Source organism: Pristis pectinata, chromosome 7 (assembly GCF_009764475.1).
Source record: "Pristis pectinata isolate sPriPec2 chromosome 7, sPriPec2.1.pri, whole genome shotgun sequence".
Taxonomy (NCBI): Eukaryota; Metazoa; Chordata; class Chondrichthyes; order Rhinopristiformes; family Pristidae; genus Pristis; species Pristis pectinata.
In genome coordinates, this window is record NC_067411.1 from 43,078,131 (window position 1) to 43,096,951 (window position 18,821).

Consider the following 18,821-nt stretch of genomic DNA (forward strand, 5'->3'; position numbering starts at 1 on the left):
TGGTGTAAGGACAGGGTCAGCTGTGGTAGCCCCTGCAATCCATTAATCTGATACTATGTCAAGGCACACCCGAGCATGGTGACCACTCATGAGGTACATTGGTCCTTGGATGTGTTTTCAATTGAGCAATCCACAACTGTGAACAAGCTTGAGTAAACCAGTTCACAGTTTGCCCAGTTCATTATACTAGAAATGATAGAGTTGTGGTGTTTGATTTATTAAATATAACATGTAACCTAATGTTTCACTTGGATAAAACAAGTGCACACCAAAAGCTGTAGATGGCAAGGACCTTGTGGTCTGATGTGCTTGGTACATCCATGGAAGAGATGTAAAAAATGCTATTATATATGCAAGTTATTCCTTTTCAAAACACTCCTTTTAATTGGTTTTCTTTACATTGATGCTGGGGTAGTCACATTTATCATTCCTCCTTAGAGCCTTGGGAAGGTGTAGTTGATCCTTCTTTGTGAGCCACTGTAGGCCTTCTAGTAATGGTCCAGAAAGTGGGGTGCTCACAGGTTCCATATTAAATGATATCGTAGAGTTTGTTTCATCCATCTCGGTTTGGCATTTCCTACAAAGGTAGCACCTTCAGCAGTTCAACACCCTCATGGGAATGTTCAAGAAGGCAGTCGACAGTTTGTGTTGAAGTCTCTGCCAAGAGGTTTAAACCTGCTAGTTGAATCTGAACCAAGAATACTATCAATGCCCTTAAACATTGTCAAGTTCCATGAAATAAATGAAATTGTGCATATCTGCAGGCTTAACTTGCACCCTGTTCATAGTGTTCCTGAGCATTAAAAACCTTGAGCTGCAGTTACCAAATATAACAAAATGAACAATTAGCAGTCAAACTAGATTAACTGAGATTTTCTTGTGATCTGTGTTCACAAAAATGAAGGGATAGAACATAGAAAAACTATAGCACAATTCAGGCCCTTCAGCCCACAAAGCTGTGCTGAACATGTCCCTACCCCAGAAATTACTAGGCTTACCTATAGCCCTCTATTTTATTCAGCTCCATGTACCTATCTAACAGTCTCTTGAAAAACCCTATCGTATTTGCCTCCACCACCGTTTCCGGCAGCCCATTCCATGCACTCACTCTGTGTAAAAAAAAAACTTACCCCTGACATCTCCTCTATGTCTACTCCTCAGCATCTTAAACCTAAGTCCTCTTGTGGCCACCATTTCAGCCCTGGGGAAAAGCCTCTGACTATCTACCCGATCAATACCTCTCATCATCTTATATACCTCTATCAGGTCCCCCCTCATCCTCTGTTGCTCCAAGGAGAAAAGGCCAAGTTCCCTCAGCCTGCTTTCATAAGGCATGCTCTGCATTCCAGGCAGCATCCTTGTAAATCTCTGCACCCTCTATCAGAAACTTAACTGCTTAAGTATCGAATCATAGAAATTTAGTGCACAAAGGAGGTTATTCAACCCCTTAGCTTCACGCTGCCAAAAATTTTCAATATATTAGAAGTATCTTCATGTGAAATTTGTTTTGCATATAAAAATAGGTGGAAACAAGTTACCTTTTCTGTTTATATACCTAACTGGGTTTCTTGTTTTTAAACACAGTCAAAGCTTAAGGCTCTTCATCTGAATGTGCACGGCATTCATAACTATATAGATGAGTTGATGGCACAAATATAAATAAATTAATTTGATTTGGTAGCTGTTTCAAAGATGTGGTTACAGAGTGATCATTATTGGGAACTCAATATTCCAAGATAATTTGATATTCCAGAAGAATAGACAAAAGGGAAAGGAGATGGGCAGCATTGTTAATTGAAGAAGGAATCGGAACAGTGGTGAGCAGTAATATAGGTGCATTGAATAAGAAATCCACCAGTGGGAATGAGGAATAACAGAGAGATGTGGTTGGAAGATCAAAGCATAAATGAATGTGTGTAAGAACAGAACTGCAACTATCATGGGTGGTCTTAATCTGCACATTGATTGGATTAATTGAACTGGCATGGGTCTCATGGAAGAGGAATGTGTGAAGTGTATCAGGGATTGTTTCTCAGAGCAATATGTTATAGAACTTACCCAGGCTATTGTAGATTTGGTCAAGTGTATTGAGGTAGGATTAGTAAGAGATCATATTGCTAGAGAGTAGTGATCACACCATGGTAGAATTCCAGATACAGTTTGAGGGCAAACATCTTTGGTCCAAAACTAGTGTCCTCAACTTAAAGGGCAATTTCAAAGGTATGAAGGAAGAGTTGGACTGGGAAAATAGGCTAAAGGAAAAGTCAGTGGATAAGCTGTGGCAGATATTTAAGCAACTAAAAGAGAGTGTCAGTGAGAAAGATGAACTATCTAAGTTGCCAGGACTTGCTATCCTACATTCAATGGTTCAAAAGGAAGTAGCAGCAGAGGTAGAAAAGCCAAACCTCACTAAATTCCAGAAGGGTACCATTGCTTTGGAAAACCACGAGAGAGAGAGAGAGAGAGAGAGAAATAAAAAGCAAGAAACTTTAAGCCAGTTACCTTTATATATCTATTGTTGAGAAGATGCTGGGGTCTATAAACAAGTCATTTAGAAAAGTTTAATGCAATCAAACCAATTCAACATGCTTTTATGAAAGGGAAATCGTATGACAAATTTGCTAGAGTTCTTCAAGGATGTACGGAGCAGAGTCCATAAGACAAAGGAGCAGAAATCGGCCATTCGGCCCATTGAGTCTGCTCCACCATTCTATCATGAGCTGATCCATTCTCCCATTTAGCCCCACTCCCCCGCCTTCTCATCATAACCTTTGATGCCCTGGCCACTCAGATACCTATCAATCTCTGCCTTAAATACACGCAATGACTTTGCCTCCACAGCCGCCTGTGGCAACAAATTCCACAGATTCACCACTCTCTGGCTAAAGAAATTTCTCTGCATCTCTGTTCTGAATGGGCGCCCTTCAATCCTGAAATCGTGCCCTCTTGTACTAGACTCCCCTACCATGGAAAACAACTTTGCCACATATACCCTGTCCAGGCCTTTTAACATTCGAAATGTTTCTATGAGGTCCCCCCTCATTCTTCTGAACTCCAAGGAGTACAGCCCAAGAGCTGCCAAACATTCCTCATTACTTAAAGCCTCTGCAATCTCTACAGCTACTTCATTCAGAACACAAGGGTGCATTCCATCTGGTCTAGGAGATTTATCTACCCTTAGACCATTCAGCTTCCTATGTACCTTCTCTGTTGTAATTGTGACTGCACACACCTCTCTTCCCTGACACGCTTGAGTGTCCGGTATACTGCTGATGTATTCCTCAGTGAAGACTAATGCAAAATACTTATTCAGTTTCTCTGCCATCTCCTTGTCTCCCATTACAATTTCTCCAGCGTCATTTTCTATCGGTCCTATATCTACTCTCGCCTGTCTTTTACTCTTTACATACTTGAAAAAGCTTTTAGTATCCTCTTTGATGTTATTTGCTAGCTTCCTTTCATAGTTCATCTTTTCCTTCCTAATGACCTTCATAGATGCCTAATGTAAATTTTTAAAAGCTTCCCAATCCTCTATCTTCCCACTAATTTTTGCTTCCTTGTATGCCCTCTCCTTTGCTTTTACGTTGGCTTTGACTTCTCTTGTCAGCCACGGTTGTGTCCTTTTTCCATTAGAATATTTCTTCTTTTTAGGAATATATCTGTCTTGCACTTTCCTCATTACTTGCAGAAACTCCAGCCATTTCTGCTCTGCCGTCCTTCCTGCTAGTGTGCCTTTCCTGTCAACTTTGGCCAGTTCCTCTGTCATGCCACTGTAATTTCCTTTACTCCACTGAAATACTGACATATCGGATTTCGGCTTCTCCCTCTCAAATTTCAAAGTGAACTCAATCATGTTGTGATCACTGCCTCCTAAGGGTTCCTTCACTTTAAGCTCTCTAATCACCTCTGGTTCATTACACAATACCCAATCCAGTACAGCTGATCCCCTAGTGGGCTCAACAACAAGCTGTTCTAAAAAGCCATATCGTAGACATTCTACAGATTCTCTCTCTTGAGATCCAGTACCAGCCTGATTTTCCCAATCCACTCGCATGTTAAAATCCCCCACGATTGTCATAACATTGCCCTTCTGACAAGCCTTTTCTATTTCCTGCTGTAATTTGTAGTCCACATCACAGCAGCTGTTTGGAGGCCTGTATATAATTGCCATCAGGGTCCTTTTACCCTTGCGATTTCTTAACTCAACCCATAAAGATCCTACACCTTCCGATCCTATGTCACCTCTTTCTAATGATTTAATATTATTTCTTACCAGCAAAGCCACACCACCCCCTCTGCCTACCTGCCTATCCTTCCAATACACCGTCTATCCTTGGACGTTCAGCTGCCAAAGACATCCATACTTTAGCCACATCTCAGTGATGGCCACAACATCATACCTGCCGATCTGTAGCTGTATTTCAAGATCATCCACCTTATTTCTTATGCTGTGTGCATTTAAGTATAATACTTTAAGTCCAGTATTTGGTACTTTTTGCTTTGATTGCATTGTAACTCTATTGCACTACAATTCATCCCACTGGTTGCAAATTTGCCCCATCACCTTCCTGTCCTCTTTACTGCGCGCTATCTTTGATTTATTACTATTTTCCCCTTCCTCAGCCCTATCACTCTGGTTCCCATCCCCCCTGCCAAAGTAGTTTAAACCCTCCCTAACAGCTCTATTAAACCTGCCCGCTAGGATATTGGTCTCCTTCGGGTTCAGGTGTAACCTGTCCTTTTTGTAGAGGCCATACTTCCCCCAGAAGAGATCTCAGTGATCCAAGAATCTGAAGCCCTGCCCCCTGCACCAGTCTCTCAGCCACGCATTCATCTGCCTGATCCTGCTATTTTTGCCCTCGCTAGCACGTGGCACAGTCAGCATTCCTGAGATTACTACCCTGGAGGTCCTGCTTCTCAGCTTCCTTCCCAACTCCCTGTGTTCTCTCTACAGGACCTCCTCCCTATTTCTACCTATGTCATTGGTACCAACATGTACCAAGACTTCTGGCTACTCGCCCTCTCCCTTCAGAATACTCTGGACCCGATCTGAGACATCCTGTACCCTGGCATCTGGGAGGCAACACACCATGTGGGTGTCTCTATCAGGCTCACAGAATCTGCTGTCCATTCCTCTCACTATGGAATCCCCTATGACTACCGCATTCCTCTTCTCCCTCCTTCCCTTCTGCGCAACAGAGCCAGGCTCAGTGCCAGAGACCTGGTCGCCATGGCTGTCCTCTGTCAGGTCATCCCCCTCAACAGCATCCAAAATGATATACTGATTGCTGAGGGGGACAGCCACAGGAGTGCCCTCCACTATCTGGACATTTCCCTTCCCTCTCCTGACAGTCACACAGTTATCTGACTCCTGTAGCCGAGGGATGACTACCTCCCTGTAGCTCCTGTCTATCACCTCCTCACTTTCCCTAACAAGCCGTAGGTCATCAAGCTGCAGCTCCAGTTCCCTAACGTGGTCTTTAAGGAACTGCAGCTCGGTGCACCTGGTGCAGATGTGGCCATCGGGGAGGCTGGAAATTTCCCAGGGTTCCCACATCTGACACCCTGAACAAAGCACTAACCCTGCAGACATGCCACCTAATTCTACAAAGAATGTAACAAGGAAAAATAAGTCAACTTACCTCGCCTCTTGCCTGTTCTCGCTGAAACCTGTTGAGCCAAAGCCTTACCACTCTGACTCGGACCACGCCGACAATGGCCTCTCCGCTTTACATGACCTTTTTATTGGCCCTTCTTAATTCTGCAAGAAAAAAAAGCCTGTGAGGGACCCACTGCTCCTCCGTCTCTCCGGGCCAATTCTGCAAGTCGATGGAGGACAACCTGTATGTATAGTGTGTTTGGATTTCCAGAGATGTTTTTTAATGTGCCACAATAAATGCTAATGCACAAGAGAAGAAGTCATAGCAATAGGGGAAGTGTGTTAACGTGGACTGAAGACTAGTTTTCATGTAGCAGACAGAGTTGGAACAAATGGGTCTTTTTTTCAGAATGGAAAGACACAAATAGTACTGTCCCTAGAGTCTGTCAATCCTCAATTATTTACTATCTATGTTAATGACTTGGAGGAGGGATCAGAGCATAAGGTATCCAAAATTTACTGGTGACATGACATGGTGGGAAGACATGCTGGGATATTTGGATTCTTCATTAGGATGTTGATCGGTTGAATGAGTGAGCAAAAGCTTGGCAAATTGGGTTAATGTAGGAAAGTGTAAGTCCACTTGAGGAACCTAAAGCCAGACTGTTATTGATATAGAGAGTAACTGTAAATGAGTGAAGTACATAGCGGTATCTTTATGCATGAAACACAAAAAGTTAGCAAGTAGGTGCAACAAGTGATTGGGATGGTAATGATATATTGGCCTTTATTGTTAGCGGGTTGGAGTTTAGAAATAGGGAAACATTATTATAATTATACAGAATATTGGTGAGGCTACACCTGGAGTACTATGCACAGATTTGGTCTCATTAGTTAAGAAAGGATTTCCCGGGATGAGAGGGTTGTCTTGTCATGAATGGTTAAAAAGTTAGACCTATATTCTTTGGAGTTCAGAAGATGAGGGGTGATCTTTAAAATACATAATCCAAAGAAGTCATGGCATGGTGGATGTTGCGATGTCTCCACTAGTGGGAGAGTCTCGGACAAGGAGACATAGTTACAAGGTAAAGGGGTGGTCATTTAAAACTGAGGCATATAGGAATTACTTCTCACAGAGGGCGGTGAATCTCTAGAATTCTCAACCCCACGAGGTTGTGGAGGCTAGATCATTGTTGGTATCTAAAGGTAGATAAATTATTGAAAATCAGCGAATTGAGAGTTATGTGTAATTCACATAGAATAGAAGAGGCCTTGGGCAGATCAGCAATCAATGGCAGGGAGGCTCGAGGAGTTATGTGGCCTACACCTGTTCCGATTTGCTTGTGCTCTTGTTTTTTGTCTCCTTAAAGAGCTGTTCTTTTGCTGTTGGTCCATTTTGTACAGTTGCTAAAAACCGATTTTGGTCTCCACAAGCTACAGTAGAATTGGTTTAAATTAGTTCTCTGAGTGCTCTGGGCTCTGAGTGGCCACAGTCATTTCATTTTATATATATATATATATATATATATATATATAGAACGGTGATTTGTTTGTGGCGCTGCTTTGAGTTTTCAGAAAATCTTTAATACCCTTACAGTAATCAAAGATTGTTTCAAGTGTTTGTCAGTGGAGGGTGTGTTATGTGAACTGTGAAATAACCAGCTCATTATATCAATGTTAGCTTTAGTGAGCCACAATATTCTGTCCTCACAGCGATATAAATGTCTTTTCAATGTCTTTTTAAAAATAAAGAGCAAATAGACCTGATGCTCATTTTTTTCCTTGTTTGACTTCACAATGTTGTAGAAGTCCCCATAAAAGGAATGATTAACCTTTGTATTACCACTTGTGCCTCATCTCATTGAACAAGCATCTGAATAGGAATGAATATTTACTCAACATAAAATCAAAAAATAAAATTATCTTTCATTTTCTGTTGGAGTTGCTGAGGCACTTCTGGTTACTGTGGTAAAATGTTTGGTCAAGTATATTATTGGTGTTCCTAAAGAAACTATGGAGGTCTGAGAAATGCATGAAAGATGTGTTGTTCATTTACGATGTGCTGGGAATTGGCACGTTCCCAGTTTTAGCAATGCAGTCAGGGAAGGTGAGAAAGCTGTTGGCTTCAAGTTAGTGGCCAGTTTCAGGAAAACAAGCACATGGAGAAATTAATGGAGAAATGTCCCTGCCTTTATGTCAAATATTGCTGTAGTTTTGGTCACCAGTTTTGTTTGATGTCGTTTAATAATAATTCTTTTTAAACAGACTTTGTAGAATGCTGAAAATAGATTGCTCTACTACCAACTCTGGGAAAGTTTTGGCAGAGGTCTTGGTGTGGTATTTCTGAATCCCAAGTAATGCTACGTAATATCAAGGCAAGGCATAATGAGGGAAAATGGAATTAGGTGTAGGAGCAAAAAGGTCAGCATATACATGGTGGGATTAAGGGTCCCTTTCTATGCTGTATGACTATGACTCTATCAGGAGAATTAAAATGAGCTGGGGAAAGGACAAATAACAGGTCACAATTTATAAATAATAACTTTAGGTCATATAGTGTATGCCCTCAACTCATGGTCTATCATTAAGTATTAGAAGACCAATTTCTTACCATCTCGACCTTACAGGAATGATTTTTTTTTATTAATATTGTCCCTTCCAGCTGTTGTAGATTCTTCCCTTCCAGAGAACTTTGTTGTGCGGGTGTTGCACTGTTCCTTTTGTAATTAACCTTGGCCGTCACCTCTGGGTTGTTTTTTGTTTTATATAGCCCTTTCAGGAAAACTCAACAGGTTTCCGACATTTGATGGTGAATTGAAGGAGCTCTGTACAAGTGCTGTCAGTGCCAACACTACGAAGGCAACCCTGTATTCTCTGAATGTATGGCGATACTGGTGTGTGACACGAGAGCTGAAGCAATACATGGACATTACCAAGGTGAGTCATTTGGATATTTATATACAATTACTTTCACAGTGTAGTCACAGACCAATCTGTCCACTTGCTCCATGCTGGTGTTCAAACTGCACATGAACCTTTAGTTAGCATACCTTTCTTCTCTTGTGTGTTTATCCAGTTTCTCCTTAAACAAAGATGTGTAGCAATCATAGGTCTTTTCTGGAGAAAGAAAAGATTGAGGAATATGATGGTGAAAAGAAGACACAGTGCAATTGATCCGTTCATTGAAATGAGAGCTCTTTGCACATTGGTCTGAGCCACATCTCAGGACCCCATGACGCCTCTTACCTAGGGGTAAGATGGTCTGTCCATGTAGAATAAATGCAGGAAGCTCAGTCACCCCAATATTGTCAGCCAGTAGAAATGGTACTTCCATATAACAGTGAAAGACAGACAGAATCAGAGAACAGTGCACATATGGCTCACTCTCCTGAAAGAAAAGAAGTTTTGCTTTGAGTACTAAAAATTTTTTATTAAGACTATATCAAGCATTCTGTAAACACAAGAAGTGAGTAAAGTTTTCTAGCTTTGGCATCAAACTGGATTACTCCTTCAGAGCCAGCTCAGGTACAGCAGCTTCCTTCTGCACTTCCCCATTCTGTGAATCTCTTGCAATTTGTGGAACTTGAGTTTTAAATATCTCGTCTCCCTTCTTTCAGTTGTTCAAAGCTCTTGCTGCAAACTTTTGACTTTAGGACCATCACTGTCCACGTGAAATGTATTTGACACGCCTTGCAAATGCATGCTTTAAAAGTTCTACTTAAAGTTTTTGTCAAAAATAGAAAGAAATATTCAGCCGTTGTTTTGATTGACTCTTAAGTTGCAATATTGATTCACAAGAGCCTTAAATGGGTGAGAATGTGTAACTCACTCCTGTGGAGAGAGGTTGAAGTGAATAGCAGAGAGACATTTAAGAGGATGCTGGGTAAAAATGTAAGGAAGAAAGAAAGGAGTGGAAGGATGTGATGTATATGAGAAGATTACAATATTGTGGGCCAAAGGGCCTGTTCTGTGCTGTATTGTTCTATGTATCTATGTATGTAAGATTCTGGCATGGGCCAGATGGATCCAATGACCTGTTTCTGCCGTGTTCGTTCTATAAGCATTTGAGTAAAATGAATTAACATTGAGTCGGAGAACATGTCCAGAAATCTGAGGATGTAATTTATTTTAACGTGGGGTCTTGCCCCAGGGGAGGAGCAGCAGAGAGCTACTTGATTTGGCAGCAAGGATTACCAACACAAGCTCTCCTCTAAGTATCTTTCACTCCATCTCCAATATTTTAATGAAGGTCTTCAAAAGTAAAAGGGAGTTATTTTTATTAACCTGTTTTCTAGCATTCTTTATTTTTATTTCAGATTTATCGTATTTTGATTTTCGGAACAGATTTCATTCATCACTGTCTACTTACACCTCCTTCATTCATACCTTTACCATTCTCTCTCAGCAAGCACTACCACTGCTTTTAAGACCATAAGGCATAGGAGCAGAATTAGGCCATTCAGCCCTTTGAAACTGCTCTGCCATTCGATCATGGCTGATTTTATTTTTCCCTCTCAACCCCATTCTCCTGCCTTTTCCCGTAACCTTTGACGCCTTTACTAATCAAGAACCTGTCAACCTCCGGTTTAAGTATACCCAGTGACTTGGCCTCCACAGCTGTCTATGGCAATGAATTCCACAGATTCACCACCCTTTGGCTAAAGAAATTCCCCTTCATTTCTGTTCTAAAGGGACGTTCTTTTATTCTGAAGTTGTGCCCTCTGGTGCTGGACTCTCCCACTATTGGAAGCATCCTCTCCACGTCCACTCTATCCAGGCCTTTCAATATTCAGTAGGTTTCAATGAGATTTTCCCCTCATCTTTCTGAACTCCAGTGAGTAGAGGCCCAGACCATCAAATGCTGCTCCTATGTTAACCCTTTCATTCCTGGAAATCTTTTTGTAAACCTGCTCTGGACCCTCTCCAATGCCAGCACACCCTTCCTCAGATATGGGGCCCAAAACTGCTCACGGTATTCCAAATGTGGACTGACCAATGCCTTATAAAGCCTCAGCATTGCATCCTTGCTTTTATATTCTAGTCCTCTCAAAATGAATGCTAACATTGCATTTGCCTTCCTTACTACCGATTCAACCTGCAAGTTAACCTTCAGGGAATCCTGCACCAGGACTCCCAAGTTCCCTTTGCACCTCCGATTTCTGAATTTGCTTCCCATTTGGAAAATAGTCTATGCCTTTATTCCTTCTACCAAAGTGCATGACCGTACACTTCCCAACGCTGTATTCCATCTGCCACCTCTTTGCCCTGTCCAAGTCCTTCTGCAGACTCCCTGCTTCCTCAACACTACCTGCCACCCCCTATCTTTGTATCATCAGCAAACTTGGCCACAAAGCTCTCAATTCCATCATGCAGATCATTAACATATATTGTGAAAAGTAGCGGACCCAACACTGACCCCTGCGGAACACCACTAGTCACTGGCCGCCAACCAGAAAAGGCCCCCTTCATTCCCACTCTTTGCCTTCTGCCAGTTGACCAATCTTTATCCATGCTTGTACCTTTCCTGTAATACCATGGGCTCCTGTCTTGTTCAGCAGCCTCATGTGCAGCACCTTGTCAAAGGCCTTCTGAAAATCCAAGTAAACAACATCCACTGACTCCTTTGTCTCCAGTTACTTAAGATAGATATTTTAATATATTTATTAGTAACATGTGCATCGAAACACAGTGAAATACATCTTTTTGCATTACTGAAAATGTGCAGCCCGCGAGTGTCAACCACATCTTTGGAATGTGGGAGGAAACCGGAGCACCCAGAGGAAATCCATGCAGACGTGGGGAGAATGTACAAACTCCTTACAGACAGTGACAGGAATTGAAGCCGGGTCGCTAGCGCTGTAATAGTGTTACGCTAACCACTAGACCACCGTGCTGCCCATACACTACTACTTCCTCAAAGGATTCTAACAGATTTGCCAGGCAGATTTCCCTTAAGGAAACCATGCTGACTTCAGCCTATTTTATCATGAGCTTCCATGTGCCCTGAAACCTCATCCTTAATAACGGACTCCAACATCTTACCAACCACTGAAGTCAGGCTAACTGGCCTATAATTTTCTGTCTTCTGCCTCCTTCCCTTAAAGAGTGGAGTGACATTTGCGATTTTTTTTTTTCAGTCCTCCGGAACCATTCCTGACTCTAGTGATTCTTGTAAGATCACTACAAATGACTCCAATCTCTTCAGTTACCTCTTTCAGACCCCTGGGGTGTAGTCCATCTGGTCCAGGTGACTTATCTGCCTTCAGACCTTTCAGTTTCCCAAACACCTCCTCCTTAGTAATAGCGACTACACTCACTTCTGCCCCCTGACTCTCTTGAATTTCTGGTATGTTGCTGGTGTCTTCCACAGTGAAGACTGATGCAAAATACTTATTCAGTTCATCCGCCATTTCTTTTTTCCCCATGACTATCTCGCCAGTGTCATTTTCCAGCAGTCCGATGTCCACTCTTGCTTCTTTTACTCCTTATATCTGAAAAAAACTTGGTATCCTCTTCTTTATTATTGGCAAGCTTACCTTCATATTTCATCTTTTCTCCCCTTATTGCTTTTTTAGTTGCCTTCTGTTGGTTTTTAAAAGCTTCCCAATCCTCTAGCTTCCTGTTAATTTTTGCAAAATTGTTTGCCCTCTTTTGCTTTTATGCTGTCTTTGACTTCCCTTGTCAGCCATGGTTGCCTCATCCTCCTTTTGAAATGCGTCGTCTTCTTTGGGATGCACTGATCTGCGTCTTCTGAATTACTCCAAGAAACTCCTTCCATTGCTCTCTACCGTCATCCCTGCTAGGGTCCCCTTCCACTCAACTTTGGCCAGCTCCTCTCTCATGCCTCTGCAGTTACCTTGACTCAACTGTAATACCGATACATCCAATTTTAGCTTCTCCCTCTCAAACTGTAGGGTGAATTCTATCATATGATCACTGCCTCCGAAGGGTTCCTTTACCTTAAACTCCCTAATCAAATCTGGTTCATTGCACAACACCAAATCCAGAATTGCCTTTTTCCTGGTGGGCTCGACTACAAGCTGCTCTAAAGAGCCCTCTTGTAGGCATTCTACATATTCCTTCTCTTGGGATCCAGTACCAACTTGATTTTCCCAATCTACCTGCATATTGAAATCCCCCGTGACCACCGTAACATTGCCCTTTTTACGTGCCTTTTCTATCTCCTGTTGAAATTTTTACCCCACATCCTGGCTACTATTCGGAGGCCTGCATATAATTCCCATCAGGGTCTTTTTGCCCTTGCAGTTTCTTAACTCTACCCACAAGGATTCTACATCTTCTGATCCCTTGCCACTTCTTGCTAAGGATTTGATTTCATTTTTTACCGACAGAGCCACCCCACTCCTTCTGCCCACCTGCCTGTCTTTTCAATATGATGTGTATCCTTAGATATTTTGCTTCCAGCTGTGACCTTCTTTCAACCATGACTCTGATGCCCACAGCGTCATATCTGCCAATTTCTAACTGTGCTATGAGCTCATCTACCTTATTTCATATGCTGTGTGCATTCAAATAACACCTTCAGTCCTGTATTCACCACCCTTCTTCTCAAATTTGTTTCCATGTTGCCTGATATTAAATTCTTATCTCTTTCTAAATTTTGTCTTATTCTTTATTCTGGAGATTTCAGTAACCTCTCCTGCACTCTGCTTCCCTTTTACTTCATCCATACTTTTCCAAACTGTTGGACCCACCCTCCCCCCCAACTATTTAGTTTATCTACAGCGCTAGTTATGTGATTTGCCAGGATCCTGGTCCCAACGTGGTTCAGGTGAAGCCCGTCCCATTGGAACAGCTTCCTTCTTCCCCAATACTGGTGCCAGTGTCCCATGAATTCAAACCCATGTCTCCCACACCAATCTTTGAGCCACGCATTTAACTCTGATCTGATTTACCCTGTGCCAATTTGCACGTGGCTCTGGTAGCAATCCAGACATTACTACCTTTTTGTTTCTGCTTTTTAATTTAGTCCCTAGCTGTCTCAGCAGAACCTTTTGCCTCGTTCTACATACGTTGTTGGTATCCACATGGACCACAACAACTAGATCTTTCCCCTCCCATTCCAACTTCTTCTGGAGGTCAGATGAGATGTCCCGAACCCAGGCACCAGGCAGGCGACACAGCCTTCGGGTCTCTCAATCCTTGCAACAGAGAATTGTTGATTCCCCTGACTACACTATCCCCAATCACAACTACATTTCTCTTCTCTGCCCCCTCTCAAATGGTTCTCTGAACCACGGTGCCATGGTTGGGTTGCTCATCCTTCCTACAGCCCCCACTCTCATCCACACAGGGAGCAAGAATCTCAGACCTGTTGGACAAGCTCAAGGGCTGAGAATCATCCAGCACTACCTCTTGGATCCCCCTACCTGCCTCACTCACAGTCACACCCTTTTGTCCTTGACCACAGACCAAATTTGAAGTAGTTAATCTAATGGGTGTGACAGCCTCCTGAAAAACAGTGTCCAGGTAACTCTCCCCCTCCCTGATGCATCGTAGTGTTTGAAGCTCAGATTCCAGGTCATCAACTTTGAGCCTGAGTTCCTCAAGCAACCAACACTTGCTGCAGATGTGGACACCAGGAACCACAATGGGATCCACCAGCTCCCACATCATGCAGCTACAACACATCACCTGATACTGCATCCCTTCTTTATTTAATTAGTTATAATTTGATGTCTTTTTTTTTAACTACTATAAAAAACCTTAGCTGCTACTCACCTCTGCCTCCTCACTGAAGCCTCAGAAGTCCCACTCCTACACTGGCCCACTGTCACAATGCTGCTCTGCTTTACCTTACCTTTCTTTTATTGGCTGAGTTGCCACACACTTAGCCAATCACACAACTATTTAAAAAAAAAGCTACTAACTCCTCCCCTCTGCTGCTCTGGCTACTGCAACTGGAAAAAGTTGCAGCAGCCAGAGCAAGTTTTGCCATTCAGTTATTCTTGGTCTCCATCAGAGATCCCTTTCTGCTTTCCCTGCAACAAAACATCTTTCATTTCTAACTTTTCTGAATTCTGATGAAAAGTCGTAATCTAAACCATTAATTCTGTTTCTTTCTCCACTGATGCTATTAGACCTGCTGAGTATTTCCAGCATTTTGTGTGTTTATTTCAGGTTTCCACCATCTGCAGTACTTTGCTTTTGAAACATTTTAAATGGTTTTCTCTAGAATTGCTCAATGGATTATTTGAGCAATTCATCTTGAATCCTAGAGACTCCAGAAGATTCCTAGAAGGATTGATATCAAGGTTTTGGCTGATACCTCCTTTACAAGGTTTGATTTACACCTACTACAGTATCAGTTTCCGCTATTGTTTATACAATCACATGAATCAGGAGTTGGACATTTGGGCCCTCAAGCCTGCTCCACCATTTGTTAAGATCATGATGATCTGATTGTAACCCAGACTCCACATTCCTACTTGCTCACAGCAACATTTCACCCCTTGTTTATCAAGCACCTATCTACCTCTGTCTTAAAGATATTCAGACTGCATCTGAATATAACATATTCAATATTCATTTACTGCATCTGTGCAAATCTGTTAACAGTGCAGCGAGAAAGGTTTGGAAACACTACAATGAGTAGGAAGGAAAGGGCAGGTAACGACGTCCAAAGAGAGAGAGAGTCATTCTAAATAAAGCACACGGCGTGGCTGTCCCCAATACTGACTGGTGGGACCCAGATTTGGTTCCTGTTCTGAGTGGAGTTGGAAAGATCTTTTGTGAGGAGTCTGGGTGGTGCAGCTGTAATAGTGGATCATCACATGTTCCTGATCAGTGTTCCTGATCAATGTTCCTGCAGGCATGCATGGGCAGGATCTGGATCAATTTTTCTCCAGGACCTGCTGTCTGTCTCAGCCGGCATTTGAGGTGAGGGCAAGGTTCTTGCAGGCTGATTGGCACTAGTGAAACTGAACCCTAAACCTGATTGGGAGGGAGTGCATAGAGAGGGAAATGAGCTGAAGAAGCAATGCAACTTCACCAATTACTTGCTAATTTCTCTCCTTTTAAAGATTCCACCTGTGAAGCTCAACGAGCTGCTGGAGGACTTCTATGTGACCGTGAGGAAGACTGATGGCTCTGATTTTCTGGCCACCTCCCTTCACGCAATCCGGCGGGGCCTGGATCGCGTGCTGAAGAACGCCAATGTGGGCTTCTCCATAGGTGATGCCATCTTCAGTCCTCCACCCAGAAGCTGAAGGACAAACTGAGGATGCTGAACAAAGCAGGCATGTCTGGCTCGCGATCCCGCAACATCATCTACTTCACTGGTCAGGATGAGGAGGAGATGTGGCAGGCTGGTTACTTGGGTGACACCAACCCAGTGGCTTTGCTCAGTGTGGTGGTGAAGTTCAACAGCCAGTACTTCAACATGAGAACCTTGCAGGAGCACGTGGACCTCATGTACGGGGATATCGAGCTGTTGAAGGACGCAGAGAATAGGCCCTTCTTTGCACGGACTGACATGGTCAAAAGAGAGAGCAAAGTCTGCAGCAACAAGCTCTGCTTTGGTCAGGTCTACCACGAGCACTCGGAAGGACTCAAGAGGTGTCCATACTGCCTGCTGTATAAATACATGTACACCCACCGGCCTCCGAGCCAGCGGGATCCCAAATCTCCCTTTTACCTTGTAGCCAGGAAGGATTTCTCCCAGCTGGACAGCGTCTGGTTTGAGGAGCAGAGAATGGGCCTCCGCTCTCTCAGGGCAGTGGTCCCCAAACTGGCAAAGAAAGTAAGGCTTGAGCAAAGCGAGAGCTTCACATTTGTGTCCTTCACTCAGGCATCTCTCCTCAAGCCAGGAAAGTTCCTTTCGACTGACAGCTGAGGAAAGTCTGTGGCTGTGGACCAAAAGAGTTGTTTTAACTATAGATCTTCTCAATAATGGGGGATGGAAAATAATGATCAGCCTAGCAGATAGAAAATGAAACACAATGTGAATTTATTTGGAAGAGGGCAATAGTTGGTTATTTAATCATTCATAATCTTTTTGTTGCAATGTTTTCATTACAGGTTTGTTTTTCTAAAAGGCTACTGTCACATAACCTCTGTAAAATAAAACAAAACTGCAAACTATTGCTGTGGGGAATTTGGTGAGAATGGGAATTCCCTGGTAAGTAGTAGTGAGTAGTGGAGTGTTTTTTAAATCAAGCTGTTGTCTTTATCTTTTTAGAACAAAAAACTGCAAGTCAGTAAGAGTTAACTGGGTTCCTGACTAAGTGCTAATAATGTTGACTGACCATCTGTAAGCAGTGCGTGTCTGAAGAGATCTGGTTTTGAGAGTTGGCAAACTTAAATGGACCTGCCACACATCCAGAACAGGTCAAAAGCTGGGTATCCTGTGGCAAGTGTCCCACCTACTGGTTCATCAAAGCCTTTCCCACATTGACAAGGTAAGACGGGAGTGCTTAATAAGCTTAGTGCATTCAGGACAAAGTGGCCCATTTTATTGACAACCCATCCACCAACTCAATACTCCCTTCAATGCTGTTGCATCATGGCTACAGTGTGTATCATCTATGACATTCACTGCAGTTATTCATCTCGATTGCTCTGACAGGACCTCCTCTCAAACCTGCAATATCTACCAGGAAGGACAAGACAGTGGGGAGTGGGAATGCTCCCAAATGCAGACCCTCCTCCAAGTTGCACACTATTCTGACTTGGCAATGTATCACCATTCCTTCATTGACACTGGGTCTAAATCCGAGAACACCCCAGCCAGCAACGCTGGGAGTGTCTTCACCAGAAGAACTGCAGCTGTTCAGGAAGCTGGTAGGTGGAGTAGGGCAATAGATACTGGCCATGCCAGTGACTCCCATATCCCCTAAATGAATAAAGAAAAAATCTACCTACTCTCCTTTTGAAAGATTAAAAGAAAGATGCTCAGAATTTGCTGAGATTAAAGGTGTAGTACTAAAGGGAAAGAAGGCGCTGATTTAAAGGGACTAGGGTAAATGTATGAATAATCCAAGTTATTTAGAACATAGAGCACAATACAGGCCCTTCAGCCCACCATGTGGTGCCAACCTTTAAACCTCGCCTAAGACTATCTAACCCCTTCCTCCCACATATCTCTCTATTTTAAATTCCTCCATATGCGTATCTAGTAATCTCTTGAATTTGACCAATGTACCTGCCTCCACCACCGCCTCAGGCAGCGCATTCCATACCCCAACCACTCTCTGGGTAAAAAACCTTCCTCTGATATCTCCCTTGAACTTCCCACCCATTACTTTAAAGCCATGCCCTCTCGTACTGAGCATTAGTGCCCTGGGAAAGAGGCGCTGGCTGTCTACTCTATCTATTCCTCTTAATATTTTGTACACCTCTATCATGTCTCCTCTCATCCTCCTCCTCTCCAAAGAGTAAAGCCCTAGCTCCCTTAGTCTCTCCTCATAATGCATACTCTCTAAACCAGGCAGCATCCTGTTAAATCTCCTCTGCACCCTTTCCAATGCTTCTGCATCCTTCCTATGATGAGGCAACCAGAACTGGACACAGTACTTTGAGTGTGGTCTAACCAGAGTTTTATAGAGTTGCATCATTACCTCGTGGTTCTTAAACTCGATCCTTCGACTTATGAATGCTAACATCCCATAAGCTTTTTTAACTAACCCTATCTACTGCAAGGCAACTTTCAGGGATCTGTGGATATGGACCCCCAGATCCCTCTGCTCCTCCACACTACCCAGAATCCTGCATTTACTTTGTACTCTGCCTTGGAGTTTTTTCCTTCCAAAGTGTACCACCTCACACTTCTCCGGATTGAACTCCATCTGCCACTTCTCAGCCCAGCTCTGCATCCTATCAATGTCCCTCTGCAATCTTCGACAATCCTCTACACTATCGACAGCACCACCAACCTTTGTGTCGTCTGCAAACTTGCCAACCCACCCTTCTACCCCCTCATTCAAGTCATTAATAAAAATAACGAAAAGCAGAGGTCCCAGAACCGATCCTTGTGGGACACCGCTAGTCACAGTACTCTAATCTGAATGCACTCCCTCCACCACAACCCTCTGCTTTCTACAGGCAAGCCAATTCTGAATCCACACAGCCAATCTTCCCTGGATCCCATGCCCTCTGACCTTCTGAAGAAGCCTACCATGTGGAACCTTGTCAAATGCCTTGCTAAAATCCATGTAGACCACATCTACTGCACTGCTCTCATCAATCTGTCTGGTCACCTCCT

At 43.1% G+C, this 18,821-nt stretch overlaps 1 protein-coding gene across 1 annotated transcript in view; it reads left to right on the plus strand.

Moving 5' to 3' along the window:
- LOC127572575 (uncharacterized protein KIAA1958) overlaps positions 1-18,212 on the plus strand; it is an 85,483-nt gene extending 67,271 nt beyond the window's left edge. Inside the window, 3 exon segments of the mRNA XM_052019985.1 lie at positions 8,370-8,536; positions 15,643-15,805; positions 15,808-18,212. Of these exon segments, the coding sequence (XP_051875945.1) occupies positions 8,370-8,536; positions 15,643-15,805; positions 15,808-16,454 (977 nt within the window). The 3' untranslated portion in view covers positions 16,455-18,212.
- The last annotated feature ends 609 nt before the right edge of the window (positions 18,213-18,821 follow it).